The sequence below is a fragment of the Lepus europaeus genome, chromosome 14, assembly GCF_033115175.1.
Source record: "Lepus europaeus isolate LE1 chromosome 14, mLepTim1.pri, whole genome shotgun sequence".
Taxonomy (NCBI): Eukaryota; Metazoa; Chordata; class Mammalia; order Lagomorpha; family Leporidae; genus Lepus; species Lepus europaeus.
The window spans coordinates 36,625,329-36,643,200 of record NC_084840.1 but is presented as its reverse complement, the minus strand read 5'-3'; the positions used below and the strand labels follow the sequence as shown (position 1 = coordinate 36,643,200).

The following is a 17,872-nucleotide window of genomic DNA, read 5'->3' as shown; positions in this document are numbered from 1 at the left end:
TAGGATAATGCCTGCATTCTTTCCCATTCCTGCATTTTTTTTGTGTGTTCTTCATCAACTAGAAAGTAAAAATTTAACACATTCTTAAAACTGTTAGTTTTTACAGCTTTATTAAATTTACTTTTCATATGGAAAAATTTACCTATAAGTATACAATTCAATTCGTTTTGATAAATTGTTATGCATCTTAGACCATAATCTAAGTTTCGGGCATTTCTGTAATCTCCCCAGATCCCTTCTCTAAGACTGGTTGCAGTCAGTCAAGTGTAATATATTTTTGAGTGCAGGAAGTTGATTGATTTCCTGTACCTCAAATACTTCATCATTAAAATCAAGATAACACATCGTGAATAGAAACTTGGAGACTTTCTACCAGTCTAAATGTCAAGTTTTGTGTGTGTAGTTTGAGGTAATATAGATGATACAGAATTGCCATCAGCTCTGGTTTGCATTTGTTCTCCAGGGATGATTTAGAAGGAAGGAACACACTGTACCATTGATTTCTCCCTTCCTGTAATTTTCTCAGTGGGGAAATACTCTCATGGCATTCTGGGTTGTTGTTCAGCTTTCAGACACTTACCTGCTATATGGAGAAAATCTTAAATATGTAACTTGCTCTTGTGTTGCATTCTCAGTAGCACTGATTTCTGAGAATAATCATACAGAATAGAATGAGAGAAGGAGGGGCAAATTAGTCTCTAACATTAAATTATATATAAGTATTATAAATTGTTTTACCAGTAGTAAAGGACTTGTTTCTGGTATTAGATTTGTCAGACTTTGCAATGAGTTAACAAATGTTTAAAAGGTGTTTCCTGCCTTCATTCTATTACTTCATATTGAGATGTGGAAATATATTCTATAATTGAGTATATGTCAAGCATTATATTATTATGTGGTTGATAACTGGGCTTTCTACAATTACTTGAATTTTTTTTATTAAACTTTTATTTAATGAATATAAATTTCCAAAGTACAGCTCATGGGTTACAATGGCTTCCCCCTCCCAAAACTTCCCTCCCACCCACAACCCTCCCCTTTCCCGCTCCCTCTCCCCTTCCAATCACATCATGATTCATTTTCAATTCTCTTTATATACAAAAGATCAGTTTAGTATAAATTAGGTAACGATTTCAACAGTTTGCCCCCATATAGCAACACAAAGTGAAAAAAAAAAATACTGTTGGAGTACTAGTTATAGCATTAAATAAGAGTGTACAGCACATTAAAGGCAGAGATCCTACATATTATTTTTTAAAAAATTAATTAATTTTCTATGCCATTTCCAATTTAACACCAGTTTTTTTTTTTTCATTTCCAATTATCTTTATATACAGGAGATCGATTCAGTATATAATTAGTAAAGATCTCATCAGTTTGTACCCACGCAGAAACACAAAGTGTAAAAATACTGTTTCAGTTCTAGTTATAGCATCACTGCACATTAGACAACACATTAAGGACAGATCCCACATGGGATGTAAGTACACAGTGACTCCTGTTGCTGACTTAACAATTTGACACTCTTGTTCATGGCGTCAGTAATCTCCCTAGGCTCTAGTCATGAGTTGCCAGGGCTATGGAAGCCTTTAGGGTTCGCTGACTTTGATCTTATTCCGATAGGGTCACAGTCAAAGTGGAAGTTCTCTCCTCCCTTCAGAGAAAGGTACCTCCTTCTTTGATGGCCCCGTTCTTTCCACTGGGATCTCACTCACAGAGATCTTTCATTTAGGTCTTCTTCTTTTTTTCTTTTCCATGGTATCTTGGCTTTCCATGCCTACAATACTCTCATGGGCTCTTCAGCCAGATCCGAGTGCCTTAAGGGCTGATTCTGAGGCCAGAGTGTCGTCTAGGACATCTGCCATTCTATGAGTCTGCTGTGTATCCCACTTCCCATGCTGGATCCTTCTCTCCCTCCTTGATTCTATCAGTTAGTATTAGCAGACAGTAGTCTTGTTTGTGTGATCCCTTTGTTTCTTAGACCTATCCAAGCCATCGAATGTGAACTGAAATTGATCACTTGGACTAGTGAGATGGCATTGGTACATGCCTCCTTGATGGGATTGTATTGGAATCCCCTGGCACATTATTAACTCCATCATTTGGGGCAAGACTGATTGTGCATGTCCCAAACTGCATCTCCTCCCTCTCTTTTCCCACTCTGAAATTTAACAGGGATCACTTTTCAGTTAAAATTTAAACACCTAAGAATAATTGTGTGTTAATTACAGAGTTCAACCACTAGTACTAGAACAACAACAAATACTAAAAAGGATAAAGTATTACATTGTCATTATATTTTCTTTTTTTTTTTTTTTTGACAGGCAGAGTGGACAGTGAGAGAGAGAGACAGAGAGAAAGGTCTTCCTTTTGCCGTTGGTTCACCCTCCAATGGCCGCCACGGTAGCGCGCTGCGGCCGGCGCACCGCGCTGTTCCGATGGCAGGAGCCAGGTGCTTATCCTGGTCTCCCATGGGGTGCAGGGCCCAAGCACTTGGGCCATTCTCCACTGCACTCCCTGGCCACAGCAGAGAGCTGGCCTGGAAGAGGGGCAACCGGAGTATTACATTGTACATCTAGAGTCAGGACAAAAGCTGATCAGGTCATTGTTTCTTATAGTGTCCATTTCACTTCAACAGGTTTCCCCTTTGGTGCTCAATTGTCGCCGATCAGGGAAAACAATGATATTTGTCTCTTTGGGACTGGCTTAATTCACTCAGCATGATGCTTTCCAGATCCCTCCATCTTATTGCAAATGACTGGGTTTCATTGTTCCTTACTGCTGTATAGTATTCTATGGAGTACATGTCCCATAGTTTCTTTATCCAGTCTACTGTTGATGGGCATTTGGGTTGGTTCCAGGTCTTAGCTATTGTGAATTGGGCTGCAATAAACATTAATGTGCAGATGGCTTTTTTATTAGCCAAATTAATTTCCTTTGGGTAAATTCCAAGGAGTGGGATGGCTGGGTTGTATGGTAGGGTTATGTTCAGGTTTCTGAGGAATCTCCAGACTGACTTCCATAGTGGCTTAACCAGTTTGCATTCCCACCAACAGTGGGTTAGTGTCCCTTTTTCCCCACATCTTCTCCAGCATCTATTGTTGGTAGATTTCTGAATGTGAGCCATTCTCACCGGGGTGAGGTGAAACCTCATTGTGGTTTTGATTTGCATTTCTCTGATTGCTAGTGATCTTGAACATTTTTTCATGTGTCTGTTGGCCATTTGGATTTCCTCTTTTGAAAAATGTCTATTGAGGTCCTTGGCCCATCTCTTAAGTGGGTTGTTTGTTCTGTTGTTGTGGATTTTCTTGATTTCTTTGTAGATTCTGGTTATCAACCCTTTATCTGTAGTATAGTTTGCAAATATTTTTTCCCATTCTGTAGGTTGCCTCTTCACTTTCCTGACTGTTTCTTTTGAAGTACAGAAACTTCTCAATTTGATGCAATCCCAAATGTTAATTTTGGTTTTGACTGCCTGTGCTCCTGGGGTCTTTTCCAAGAAGTCTTTGCCTGTACCTATATCTTGCAGGGTTTCTCCAATGTTCTCTAATAATTTGATGGTTTCGGGTCGTAGATTTAAGTCTTTAATCCACGTTGAGTGAATTTTTGTGTAAGGTGAAAGGTATGGGTCTTGCTTCAAGCTTCTGCACATGGAAATCCAATTTTCCCAGCACCATTTATTGAATAGACTGTCCTTATTCCAGGGGTTAGTTTTGGATCTTTGATCAAATATAAGTTGGCTGTAGATGTTTGGATTGATTTCTGGTGTTTCTATTCTGTTCCATTGGTCTATCCATCTGTTTCTGTACCAGTACCATGCTGTTTTGATGACAACTGCCCTGTAGTATGCCCTGAAATCTGGGATTGTGATGCCTCCGGCTTTGTTTTTGTTGTACAAGATTGCTTTGGCTATTCGAGGTCTTCTGTGTCTCCATATGAATTTCAGCATCATTTTTTCCAGATCTGAGAAGAATGTCTTTGGTATCTTGATTGGTATTGCATTGAATGTATAAATTGCTTTTGGGAGAATGGACATTTTGATGATGTTGATTCTTCCAATCCATGAGCATGGAAGATTTCTCCATTTTTTGGTATCCTCTTCTATTTCTTTCTTTAAGGTTTTGTAGTTTTCATCGTAGAGATCTTTAACGTCCTTGGTTAAGTTTATTCCAAGGTATTTGATTGTTTTTGTAGCTATTGTGAATGGGATAGATCTTAGAAGTTCTTCCTCAGCCGTGGCATTGTCTGTGTATACAAAGGCTGTTGATTTTTGTGGATTGATTTTATATCCTGCTACTTTGCCAAACTCTTCTATGAGTTCCAGTAGTCTCTTAGTAGAGTTCTTTGGGTCCCCTAAATAAAGAATCATATCATCTTCAAAGAGGGATAGTTTGAGTTCTTCCTTCCCGATTTGTATCCCTTTAATTTCTTTTTCTTGCCTAATAGCTCTGGCTAAAAATTCCAGAACTATATTGAATAGCAGTGGTGAGAGTGGGCATCCCTGTCTGGTACCAGATCTCAGCGGAAATGCTTCCAACTTTTCCCCATTCAATAGGATACTGGCCGTAGGTTTTTCATAAATTGCTTTGATTGTATTGAGGAATGTTCCTTTTATACCCAGTTTGCTTAGGGTTTTCATCATGAAAGGGTGTTGTATTTTATCAAATGCTTTCTCTGCGTCTATTGAGAGAATCATATGGTTTTTCTTCTGCAGTCTGTTAATGTGGTGTATTACGTTGATTGTTTTGTGGACGTTGAACCATCCTTGCATACCCGGGATAAATCCCACTTGGTCTGGGTGGATGATCTTTCTGATGTGTTGTTGCATTCTATTGGCCAGAATTTTATTGAGGATTTTTGCGTCTATGTTCATCAGGGATATTGGTCTGTAATTCTCTTTCAATGCTGCATCTTTCTCCGGCTTAGGAATTAAGGTGATGCTGGCTTCATAGAAAGAATTTGGGAGGATTCCCTCTTTTTCGATTGTTCTGAATAGTTTTAGAAGAATTGGAGTTAGTTCTTCTTTAAATGTCTGGTAGAACTCAGCAGTGAATCCATCTGGTCCTGGGCTTTTCTTTGTTGGGAGGGCCTTTATTACTGTTTCAATTTCTGTGTCAGTTATGGGTCTGTTTAGGTTTTCTATGTCTTCCTGGCTCAATTTAGGGAGGTTGTATGTGTCCAAGAATCTGTCCATTTCTGATAGATTTCCCTGTTTGCTGGCATACAAGTCCTGTAGTAATTTCTGATGATTCTTTTCATTTCTGTGGTGTCTGTTGTTATGTTTCCTTTTTCATCTCTAATTGTATTGATTTGGGTCTTTTCTTTTTTTTAGTTAGTTGGGCCAATGGGGTGTCAATTTTGTTTATTTTTTCAAAAAACCAGCTCCTTGTTTGGCTGATTTTCTGTAATGTTTTTTTGGATTCAATCCTGTTGATTTCTTCTTTGATTTTAATTATTTCCCTTCTTCTACTGGGTTTGGGTTTGGTTTGCTGCAGATTTTCTAGATCCTTGAGATGACTTGACAGCTCATCTATTTGGTGCCTCTCCAATTTCTTGATGTAGGCACCTATTGATATAAACTTTCCTCTTAACACTGCTTTTGTTGTTTCCCATAGGTTTTGGTATGATGTGCTGTTATCCTCATTTACTTCCAGAAAATTTTTGATTTCTCTTTTAATTTCTTCTATGACCCATTGTTCATTCAGGAGCATGTTGTTCAATCTCCATGTGTTTGAACGTGCTCTGGGGATTCCCGAGTTGCTAATTTCCAATTTCATTCCTTTGTGGTCTGAGAAGTTGCATGGTATGATTCTAATTCTCTTGAATTTGCTGAGACTTGCTTTATGGCCTAGTATGTGGTCAATCCTAGAGAAGGTTCCATGTACTGCTGAGAAGAATGTAAAGTCCTTATATGTAGGATGAAATGTTCTGTAGATATCTGTTAGATCCATTTGGGCTATAGTGTCATTTAAATCTGCTGTCTCCTTGTTGGTCTTCTGTCCTGATGATCTGTCTATCTCTGAGAGTGGAGTATTGAAGTCCCCCAGTACTATTGTATTGGGGTCTAAGTCTCCCTTTAAGTCCCTTAACAAGTCTTTTAAATAAACCGGTGCTCTGTAATTAGGTGCATATACATTGATAATCGTTATATCTTCCTGTTGAATGGATCCCTTAATCATTATATAGTGCCCCTCTTTGTCTCTCCTGACAGTTTTTGTGGTAAAGTTTATGTTGTCTGATATTAAGATGGCTACGCCCGCTCTTTTTTCATTTCTGTTGGCATGGTATATCTTTTTCCAGCCTTTCACTTTCAGTCTGTATGGATCATTGTTGGAAAGATGAGTTTCTTGTAAGCAGCAAAAAGATGGGTTTTGTTCCTTAACCCAGTCAGCCAGTCGGTGTCTTTTAACTGGACAGTTCAAGCCGTTAACATTCAATGTGACTATTGAGAAGGAGTAACTTTGCCCTGCCATTTGCCAAAGATATTTTCTAATATCTGGTTTGAGATTCCTGTGATCTTTTGCTGTGGGGTTTCCTTCCTTTACCTTCTTTCATATTGGTGACCGTGTTTCTGTGTTTCTGTATGTAATACATCTTTAAGCATCTTTTGCAGGGCTGGACGAGTGGCGACAAATACTTTCAATTTTTATTTGCTGTGAAAGGTCTTTCTTTCACCTTCATTCACAAATGAGAGCTTTGCAGGATATAATATTCTGGGCTGGCAGTTTTTCTCTCTTAGTACCTGGGCTATATCTCGCCATTCTCTCCTGGCTTGTAGGGTTTCTGATGAGAAGTCAGCTGTAAGTCTAATTGGAGATCCTCTGAGAGTAATCTGGCGTTTCTCTCTTGCACATTTTAAGATCTTTTCTTTGTGTTTCACTGTGGTGAGTTTGATTACAACATGTCATGGTGAGGATCTCTTTTGGTCATGTTTATTAGGGGTTCTATGAGCTTCCTGTACTAGGATGTCTCTGTCCTTCTCCAAACCTGGGAAGTTTTCTGCTAGTATCTCACTAAAAAGGCCTTCTAATCCTTTCTCCCTTTCCATGCCTTCAGGAACTCCTAGAACCCAAATGTTGGGTTTTTTAATAGTATCCTGTAGGTTCCTGACGGTATTTTTTAGATTTCTGATTTCTTCTTCTTTTCTTTGATTTGACTGTTTCCTTTCCTGTTCTCTATCTTCTAATTCCGATATTCTCTCTTCTGCTTCACCCATTCTGTTTTTAAGGCTCTCTAATGTGTTTGTCATTTGATCTATTGAGTTCTTCATTTCATTGTGGTTTTTTGTCACTATCTCAGTTTCCTGTTCTACTAGTTGTTTCATTTCATTTTGATTCCTCCTTAATATTTCATTTTCACGGGAGAGATTTTCTATCTTGTCCATTAAGGATTTCTGTAGTTCAAGAATTTGTTTTTGAGAACTTCTTAATGTTCTTATCAATTTTTTGAGATCTGCTTCTTGCATTCCCTCTATCTCTTCATCTTCATGATCTTGCATTGGCGTGCCTTGTTCACTAGGGGGCGTCATAGTGTCTTCCTTGCTCTTGTTGCCTCGGCTTCTATGTTTGTTATTTGGCATGTTGGAGATAATTTATGGTTTGTTTTTTTTTTTTTTTTTTTTTTTTTTTTTGCTGTGGTGTTTTTTTTCTCGTTATACTATTCCTCTAAGTGAGCTGTCTGCTTTGTTGGAGCCTTAGGGGCTGTGATGGGTGTGGCCAGAGAGCTATGCTTCAGGTAAACTCTTCAGGTTTAAGGCTGTGTAAAGAGCGTCCCAGATTGCTCACTCTTTTGCTCCTTGCTGGCTCGCTTTCTCTTTTTTTTTGACTCAGTTGGGAGTGGAGTTGAGGGTAGTTGAAATCTGGCCTCTGTGAGTATTCGTTTGATCTACCCCTGGGACCACACACAGAGTTTATGCAGCCCTCAATGTGTTCTCCAGTTTTGCTAAAGTTACTGAGTTTGGCTGCGCTTTACATATGTAAAATCGCGGTGCTCTTTGTTTTGCTTGGTGAGTGAAGGGAGAGGCCTCTGTTCCCCCCCCCCCCCCCAGTTTTTTGGGTTTCTGAGGTCTTTGTCTTACCCTCCTCGGTTCCCGCGCTGGCGAGTATCTGTGGCTCTGGCTCCTCTCCCACCGCTCGGCTCGTCTTGGTTGGTTTTCCACGCGGTGGGCTCCCTGTAAGTCCTCTGTGTCCCATCCACAAGATCCGGAAGCGTTTCCTCTGCAGTTTTTTTCTTGAGTCTTTTCCTGAGGCTACAGTAATTCCACTTTTATGAAACTTTATTCTCCCAAACTAAAGACACACGTCCTCACTATCCGCCATCTTGGCTCCGCCCCCAATTACTTGAATTTTTAACAAGCTGAATTAATTTGTTTTGATAATGAATATGAGACATGGAAGTACAGACTTGTGTATAATTAAATATTTTTCTAAAAAGAATAATGTCAAATGTTTGGGAGTTTTGGAAGCCGAAATATGTAATGCCTTGATAGTTACTAAGCTAGTTAAGAGCAGACCATTATGAACAAGGCTATATCTTTTCTATGTTTGTAAAAATATGTATGTTGAAGTTGTTGGTGGAGCTAATTTTGACTGCTGTTTCTATGTTGTCAGGTACCTTATTACCAAGGTTGCCCTCAGAACCAGGAATGACATTACTCACAATCAGAATTGAGAAGATTGGTCTGAAAGATGCTGGGCAGTGCATCGACCCCTATATTACAGTTAGTGTAAAAGGTCGGTAATTCTGTCTACATTTACTTCCCTCTAGTGAATTTTATAATGTTTCTCATTTAGGGCAATTAAAAATTCTTTTAAATTATTTGAGAGGCAGAGAGACAGATAGAGGGAGAGAGATCCCATCCATTGATAACTGCAATTGCCCCAAATCACTAGACTAGTTGGAACAAGAACTCAATCCAGGTGTCTGCTCTGGGTGGCAGGGGCCCAGTTCCTTACGCCATCACCGCTGCCTTGCATGGTCTCCATTAGCAGGAAGCTGGATCTTGAACCCAGGTATTCCAGTACGAGACACAGACACCTTCACTGCTAGGCCAGCAGTCCATCCCAGGACAGTTTTCTGTTGTGAGTGGGTTCTTACATCTGTGATAACTCATGTTAATTCATTCTGTTGTGAGGCCAAATCCCTGGAAGAAATGGATACTCCTTCAGTGAACATTTTGGAGAGATTTACTAAGAATATCCTACTTTTTATAACATGCTCACTTTTGATTTTTTAAGATTTATTTAATTTATTTGAATGGCAAAAAGTGACAGGGAGAGAGAGACAGATCTCCCATCCTCTGGCTCACTCCTCAAATGGCCACAATGGCTAGACCTGGGCCAGGTTGAAGCTGGGAGCCTGGAACTCCATCTAGATGTCCCATGTGGGTGGCAGGGGCCCAAGCACAATTGCATTAGCAGGGAGCTGGACTGGAAGTAGAGCACCTGAGATTAGAACAGGTACTTCGGCCGGCGCCGTGGCTCAACAGGCAAATCCTCTGCCTTGCGGCGCCGGCACACCGGGTTCTAATCCCGGTCGGGGCGCTGGATTCTGTCCCGGTTGCCCCTCTTCCAGGCCAGCTCTCTGCTGTGGCCAGGGAGTGCAGTGGAGGATGGCCCAAGTGCTTGGGCCCTGTACCCCATGGGAGACCAGGAGAAGCACCTGGCTCCTGCCATCGGATCAGCGTGGTGCGCTGGCCACAGCGCGCTGACCGCGGCGGCCATTGGAGGGTGAACCAACGGCAAAAGGAAGACCTTTCTCTCTGTCTCTCTCTCTCTCACTGTCCACTCTGCCTGTCAAAAAAAAAAAAAAAAAGAACAGGTACTTCAATATTGGATGCTGGCGTCACAAGCGTTGGCTTAACCCACTGCTCTACAATGCCAGCCCCTCACTTTTGCTTTTGAATTTGTCTTTAATATATCTTTTTATCCTCTGGATTCCATTCAGGGTGCTGTCTTTAACAACAGACACCGCTTTGCAAAGAAAGCCCAGCATTCTGTTTTCCTATCCCTCTTTATTTTTGATCCTCTTGTTCCTGTCCCAGAGGGGTTTCTACATACATGGGAGAATCCTGCAGAGGGAGATGAGAATCAGGCCTTGAGAAGGTCATCAAGGAGACAGGAAATGGGACAGGTCCTAACACCCATTCTCTGAATGTAATCCACTGGGGCATTCACCTGTTTCCCTGTGTCCTATATATAGGACACCAATGAATACTTGAGCAATAAATAAACTACTTATGATAACTTTGTACTTATATCTATTTAATTGACAAATTTGAAGAATTGAAAATCTGGGACTTAATGGGTTAAAGTGAAGTATTTTATCCTTAACTGTGTTACCATGGTTATTTAGTGTGATTATTGTAAGGATTTTTTTCCCTATCCAATATGGTAGTCCATTTATTCCTTGAAAACAACCTTTTGCAGTTATCAAGAGGAAACCACCATAGTGAATTCTTTGGTTGTGGCCAAGCATTTTTGGCAGTGTTGTAAAGCACTTATCCGGCTTCTAAGGATAATTACTGGGTGACTGAGAATGAAATTATCATACTGTCATCTAGAAATGATTGCACAGCTTAAACTACGTGGTTTACTTTAATCTGTAACTTGAGGCAAATCAAAGAGACAGATATGGCTGAAATTAAATGGATGAAACTTATATAAATTGTATAAATAAATGCAGACCCATAGGTTCTTTGGTATCGGTGGAAAGAAAAAGAAATTTGGCAACAGAGAAGAATGTTTATATGTGGACACCATGATCCACAGCACTGTGCTGTGATACCTTGACTTTTGATGTTATCAAAAATCGTTGTCTCCTGGACAGTATTTATTTATTTATTTATTTATTTTTAATTTTTTATTTTTTGACAGGCAGAGTGGACAGTGAGAGAAACAGAGAGAAAGGTCTTTGCTGTTGGTTCACCCTCCAATGGCCGCCGTGGCCGGCGCGCTGCAGCCGGCGCACTGCGCTGATCTGAAGGCAGGAGCCAGGTGCTTCTCCTGGTCTCCCATGGGGTGCAGGGCCCAAGCACTTGGGCCATCCTCCACTGCACTCCCAGGCCGCAGCAGAGAGCTGGCCTGGAAGAGGAGCAACCGAGACAGAATCCGGCACCCCAACCGGGACTAGAACCCGGTGTGCCGGCGCCGCAAGGGGAAGGATTAGCCTATTGAGCCGTGGCGTCAGCCTCCTGGAAAGTATTTCAACTCTTCATTTACAAAACTATCTAGCTCTTGGGGTCGGAGCTGTGGCACAGTAGGTTAATCCTCTGCCTGCGGCGCTGGCATCCCATATGGGCGTCAGTTCTAGTCCCAGCTGCTCCTCTTCCAATCCAGCTCTCTGCTATGGCCTGGGAAAGCAGTAGAAGATGGCCCAAGTGCTTGTTCCCCTGCCTCCACGTGGGAAACCTGAAAGAAGCATCTGGCTTCAAATAGGCCCAGCTCCAGATGTTCCAGCCATTTGGGAAGTGAACCAACGATGGAAGACCTTTCTCTTGGTCTCTCTCTGTTTGTAACTCTACCTCTCAAATAAACAAAAAAAAAAAAAAAAAAAAAAAAAAACTATGCAGCTCAGTCAGGAATGTATTTTGTAAAACACAAATATTTAATGATAATATAGTAGATTAAGTCACCTGTGGGTATATGTTGACCTGAAACATGTTTTTGTATAAATATCTTTCCTTAAGAGCTAAAATAACAAAACAAACTGAATTGTTTTAAGTTCCAGGTCTGTTGAATCAAAATGTAAACACTGAATAATCAGTAAATGACTCCATATTGAATTTGATTAAGCTGGAAGATTCCTGGATCCAGAAAATTAGAACCATACACAGTGATTTGGTATACCATCTAGAAGCTGTAAAGCAGGTTGTTACAGTGAAGTTAGACTATACACATGTATAAATTTGTTCATGTGGCTCTCATGTCCATTTGTGGTTCTCCTACTCGAATACAGCAGGGCAATTCTGATGTTACATTTAAAGCCTTTTCAAACTGCACACTTGATCAGGATTAGAAAGTAGCAGCCCAGGGTCCCATTGTGGCATATTGTGAATTCTTACTACACACAAAAACACAGCAGTCCATTCTTTACGGAAAGCAGAAAGTTCTTCTCTCCTGTCAGCTACAAAGATCAGATGTTGCCTTCTGCCAGCTTTCTTCTGTAGCCGGTCATGGCAAGGCCCTCCCCACTTCCAAGAAGTTCCCATCTGCGTTGCTCAGCTTCCCTACATACCTCTGTGCACACAACTGTTCGGTGCCTGCTCACTCCCAGTGGGACTCCGTTGAACAAGAATCTCAGTTCTCGCCAGGCCTCTTTAAGAAATGGAGCATTTGCAATTTCTTTGCAGTTTTGGATCTGTGTGTTTGAATGTTCCTAAGCAGAAATTTCTTTTTTCCTCTCTAGATCTGAATGGCATAGATTTAACTCCTGTGCAAGATACTCCCGTGGCTTCACGAAAAGAAGATACATATGTTCACTTTAATGTGGACATTGAGCTCCAGAAGCATGTTGAAAAATTAACCAAAGGTGTGTAATCATGAATAACTGCTGCTTATGGACAGAGTCCTCGCCTCCTTCATGTTTGCAGGCACAGTGACCTAGCACTATTCTGGGCCTCTCTGGCAGAAGTAAATGTCATGGAGTAGCTACTGATTTGAATAAAACAGATGTTTCTTAAAATACATATGGAATCAGGAATTATACTGTCTAATTATAATCATAAAATTTTTTTTAATACTAAAATCTTACCAACTTTAGCAATAGGTTTTCTCATCCTAAAGAGGTGGGGCAAGCAGGAGCTCCCTCACTGAGGCTCCCTGCTGACCAAGCCTCAGTGTTGGAGAATCAACTTTTTCTTCCAGTTGACGGTACTAGGTAGGAAGATGCCCTGACTTGGCATTGGTTGTCAAGATGGGAAAGGACTAAAACGAGTTGTTAGAAAAGTGAGCTTGTACTCCCAAGTTGAACAGGATTGCCTGCTTCTCTGTGCATCTGCCCAGAGGGAACGTCAGCATTCCCCAGGGAAGGCTGCAGGGTCCGTATATCACCTAACGTTCAGTGTCAGCTTCTGGAAACAGCAGGCTTTGCAGAAAACTTTTATCACATGTCCAAGTGCCCTTTGAAATAACTGCCTCAGCCTCTAAAATACTGGATATTTTACTTCTCAGAGCTGCTGCTGCCTCCTCTGTGCAGCCACTCACGGCTTACCTTTCTGTGCTTCTGCTGGGACAGGGCCTCTCGGACAGTGGCTCTGGGGCAGCAGCACCTTGAACCTTGTTGGGTACAAATGCTCAGGCCCCATCCCACACCTCCTGAATCAGGAACTGGGGATGGCCCTCAGTAGTCTTGGAATCCTTCCTGGTGGGTCTGGTATGTGCCAAAGCTTGAGTGACTGTGTTAGAAAAGTATGCAAATAGGAGGTGCTTGGCAATGTTGGAGAAATCTCAGTGTGACATGTCTTCTGAATCAAAATGTTAACAGTGTTTTCCCATTTATTTATTTCCATCACTGTGAGAAATGTCTTGGCGTGGAGGGAAGAAGGTAGAGTGTTTTGCGAGCTCACTTTTCTATTACACTGTGTTCCTTCTTGACAACAAGTTGCACTATATTTGGGATTTGAACATTCATTGTCCCTAGCTTTAAACTGAGTTACTGTTTTAAATGATACTGATGATAGTGAGCAGACTCTCTGGTTTATAAGTATTTCAGTTAATCTCAGGATATTCTCACTTCACATTTTGTTTTATAAATAGCATGATGTATATGGCCACACAAACCAAGAGTGCCAGAAAGCCATTGTTTCAGATGATGCAGATGAATAAACATTTTTTAACTTCCTCAAGATGATGGAAACCCTAGTTGGACCTGTTTTCAAACGTGCCTTTCTTTTCTTTTCTTTCTTTCTTTTTTTTTTGGACAGGCAGAGTGGATAGTGAGGGAGAGAGATAGAGAGAAAGGTCTTCCTTTTTGTCGTTGGTTCACCCTCCAATGGCCGCTGCGGCCGGCACATCGTGCTGATCCAAAGCCAGGAGCCAGGTGCTTCTCCTGGTCTCCCATAGGGTGCAGGGCCCAAGCACTTGGGCCATCCTCCACTGCACTCCCTGGCCATAGCAGAGAGCTGGCCTGGAAGAGGGGCCACCGGGACAGAATCCGGCGCCCCATCCAGGACTAGAACCCAGTGTGCCGGCGCCGCAAGGCAGAGGATTAGTCTGTTAAGCCACGGTGCAGGCCTGTGCCTTTATTTTCACGTGTTTAGACCTCGGACAGGATCATGTTGAGAAGATGGGTCTCATATCTGAGGAGATTAAGAAATGTGATCTGAGGCTGGCGCCGCAGCTCACTAGGCTAATCCTCCGCCTTGCGGCGCCAGCACACCGGGTTCTAGTCCCGGTCGGGGCGCCGGATTCTGTCCCGGTTGCCCCTTTTCCAGGCCAGCTCTCTGCTGTGGCCAGGGAGTGCAGTGGAGGATGGCCCAAGTGCTTGGGCCCTGCACCCCATGGGAGACCAGGAGAAGCACCTGGCTCCTGCCATCGGATCAGCGCGGTGCGCCGGCTGCAGCGCGCCAGCCACGGCGGCCATTGGAGGGTGAACCAACGGCAAAAGGAAGACCTTTCTCTCTGTCTCTCTCACTATCCACTCTGCCTGTCAAAAAAAAAAAAAAAAAAAGAAATGTGATCTGTCTTTAAAATTTCTGATGGTTTTAAATAATCAAATACTCTGTTACTGCTGTGGGAGGGAGAAGAGAGCCCCCTCTCATGGCTGTGGCAGGTCATCCACCTAGGAAAGAGGTCACCAGTGACCTAACTGTTGTAACCCTGTGTGTTTCAAGCAGAGGCTAACTCTCTCCCTCACTCACCTTTCATTGTCTCCCAAGGGACTGGTTTTTATTTTCTTTTTTTATTTTTTTAAAGATTTATTTTACATTTATTTGAAAGAGATGGGGAGGGAGAGAGAGATTTTTCATCTACTAGGTCGGCCCCCCCCCCCCCCCCCAATGGCTGCAATGGCCAGGGCTGGGCCAGACCAAAGCCAGGAGCTTTGTCCAGGTCTCCCACTTGTGTGCAAGCAAGAGGTGCAAGCCCAAGCACTTGGGCCATACTCTACTGCTTCCCCAGGCACATTAGCAGAGAGCTGAATCAGAAATGGAGCAGCAGGGACTCAAACCGCCGCCCATATGGGATGCTGGCATTACAGATAGCAGCTTAACCTGCTATGCCACAATGCAGGCTCCCTGGTTTTAATTTCCTTTTTTGCCAGGTGAGGTGCTTGGTTTGGACCTCAGTGCTAGGGCTGTACATCATGCATTTCTGAATGTTGTTGAACTTCTGGTCTCTTATGAGTTTTATTACCACTCAAAGTATTAGGTATATACATGTTGACTGTCTTTAAAAGCCAAGACCCAGCACCTTTCTTGCGGTGACTCTTCCTTTTCACCCCCAGAGAACTGGGCAGGCTGCCTGCAGCCTGTCTTGGCTGAGGAGGGGAAGTGTGCCACCCACCACTCAGCTTCCCTGAACCCAGGGGACAATCAGGCACAGTGGGGAGTCGAGTCGAAGCAGGATCTCACTTTATTGTAAAAGGGAGGTGTTTATAAAGCTGCAGTACAGAGCAGATACGGGCAAGGGGTGGGGTGATGTGACACAAAAGGGTTTTAGCCAATCCTATTATACCACCTCAGTGATCCTTAGGCAAAAGTGCCCTGGTGCTGGGTTGTTTACCGCCAGGGATTTGAAACTTAAAGACAGGTCTTCAAACTGGAGGCAGGCTTGGGAAGTTCTAGGCCACTCTGGATCCAGCCTCCCCCCCACTTTCTGGTTACATGGACGTATTAAAAATAGCCAGTTAAGAGTAAGACCCTGACTTTCACCAGTTTCCATGCCTTCCTTTTTTTTTTTTTTTTTTTTTTTTTTTTTTTTTTTTTTTTTGACAGGCAGTTAGTGAGACAGAGAGAAAGGTCTTCCTTCTGTTGGTTCACTCCCCAGATGGCCGCTATGGCCGCAACTGCGCCTATCCGAAGCCAGGAGCCAGGTGCTTCCTCCTGGTCTCCCATGCCGGTGCAGGGCCCAAGCACTTGGGCCATCCTCCACTGCCTTCCTGGGCCACAGCAGAGAGCTGGAATGGAAGAGGAACAACCGGGACTAGTAGCAGGCGCCCCAACCGGAATAGAACCCGGGGTGCCGGCGCCGCAGGCAGAGGATTAGCCAAGTGAGCCATGGCGCCGGCCTGTCCATGCCTTCTTTAGAAATTGTTCCTGGGCCCGCAGCTCGCTAGGCTAATCCTCCACCTGTGGCACCGGCACCCCAGGTTCTAGTCCCGGTTGGGGTGCCGGTTCTGTCCTGGTTGCTCCTCTTTCAGTCCAGCTCTCTACTGTGTCCCGGGAGGGCAGTGGAAGATGGCCCAAGTGCTTGGGCCCTGCACCCCCATGGGAGACCAGGAGAAGCTCCTGGCTTCAGATCAGCGCAGCGCGCTGACTGCAACATGCCGGCCTTAACGTGCCGGCCTTAGTGGCCACTTGGGGAATAAGCCAACGAAAAAAGGAAGACTTTTCTCTCTGTCTCTCTAACTCTGCCTGTTAAAAAAAAAAAAAAAAAAAAAAAAAAAAAAAAAAAAAAAAAAATTTAATTGTTCCTGGCTACTCTAGTGAGAGGCAGTTTGTCTCTATTTTTAGCTTTTTTTCCCTGCAGGGTGGGATGAGAGCTTATCTCTTGGGATTTGGGGACATAGAACTGTCTGATTTTTTTCATTATCACTAGTTCACTGGAGGAGGATGAAATAGGCTTGCCTTTGAGACCTGTTCCTTTCATCGATGTATGTGTTTTACAGGTGGGAAAAAGCCAAAAGCCGGTGCTTTACACACTGCAGAATGCAGTTGGAAACTCAGAACTTGACAACTGAACCAGCATGTGACTAATGTTTGAACTCCTTACACCCCCAAAACAGAGTTTTTGAGTTTTTATTTCAAGAGGAAGAAAAATGGTTCAGACCTGAATTTTTTTTAGGAACTCTTAGAAATGTCTTTTCCACTTAATTAGTTTCAATGGGTATTGCTAATACTGGACAAGGATTTTCTTGTGGTATTTCATATTTTATATTTAGTGGTTTATATATGTTCTTGGGTCACTATAGCTGGCTTTAGTGGTTCATATACATTTTGTTAGAGATTTTTTTTTGAGAGCTAGTTACAGATGGAATGACAGAGAGAGAGGTCTTCCATCTGCTGGTTAAGTCCCCAAATGGCTACAACAGCAGGAGCTGGGCCGACTGGAAGCCAGGAGCTTCTTAGGTCTCCCACATGGGTACAGGGGCCCAAGTTCTTGGGCCATCTTCCACTGCTTTCCCAGGCCATAGCAGAGAGTTGGATCAGAAGAGGAGCAGCCAGGACATGAACCGGTGCCCATATGGGATGCTGGTGCCACAGGCAGAAGCCTAGCCTGCTAGACCACAGTGCTGGCCCCCATATACATTCTTGAGTCAGTATAACTTGGGGAGCTTTTGCTACAGCAAAAGAATTGGATATGTATAGAATTGGATGATGTGTGGAAATGTCATACTACTCAGATTCAGAAGAGTGACAGCCATGAGTCATCATCAGAGCCTATTTGACACAGCTTATGTTGTAAACTTAGGAAAACCATTGCTTGCTGAAATGCTTCCGGTGGTCAAAAAAACCCACTAATTCACACATAAGAAATGTGCTGTCTTGGCTTATGTGGTTTATTTTGTTTCATTGCTTTAGGTGCAGCTATCTTCTTTGAATTCAAACACTACAAGCCTAAAAAAAGGTTTACCAGCACCAAATGTTTTGCTTTCATGGAGATGGATGAAATTAAGCCTGGGCCAATTGTAATAGAGCTGTAAGTGATGTGCATAT

General features: G+C 42.7%; 1 protein-coding gene across 1 annotated transcript in view; it reads left to right on the top strand.

The window, feature by feature from the left end:
- Positions 1–17,872, top strand: part of AIDA (axin interactor, dorsalization associated) — a 75,964-nt gene that overhangs the window by 56,149 nt on the left and 1,943 nt on the right. The window contains exons 7-9 of the mRNA XM_062210390.1: positions 8,610–8,732; positions 12,406–12,528; positions 17,738–17,855. Coding sequence (XP_062066374.1) covers positions 8,610–8,732; positions 12,406–12,528; positions 17,738–17,855 — 364 coding nt within the window. The remainder of the gene's footprint in view (positions 1–8,609; positions 8,733–12,405; positions 12,529–17,737; positions 17,856–17,872) is intronic.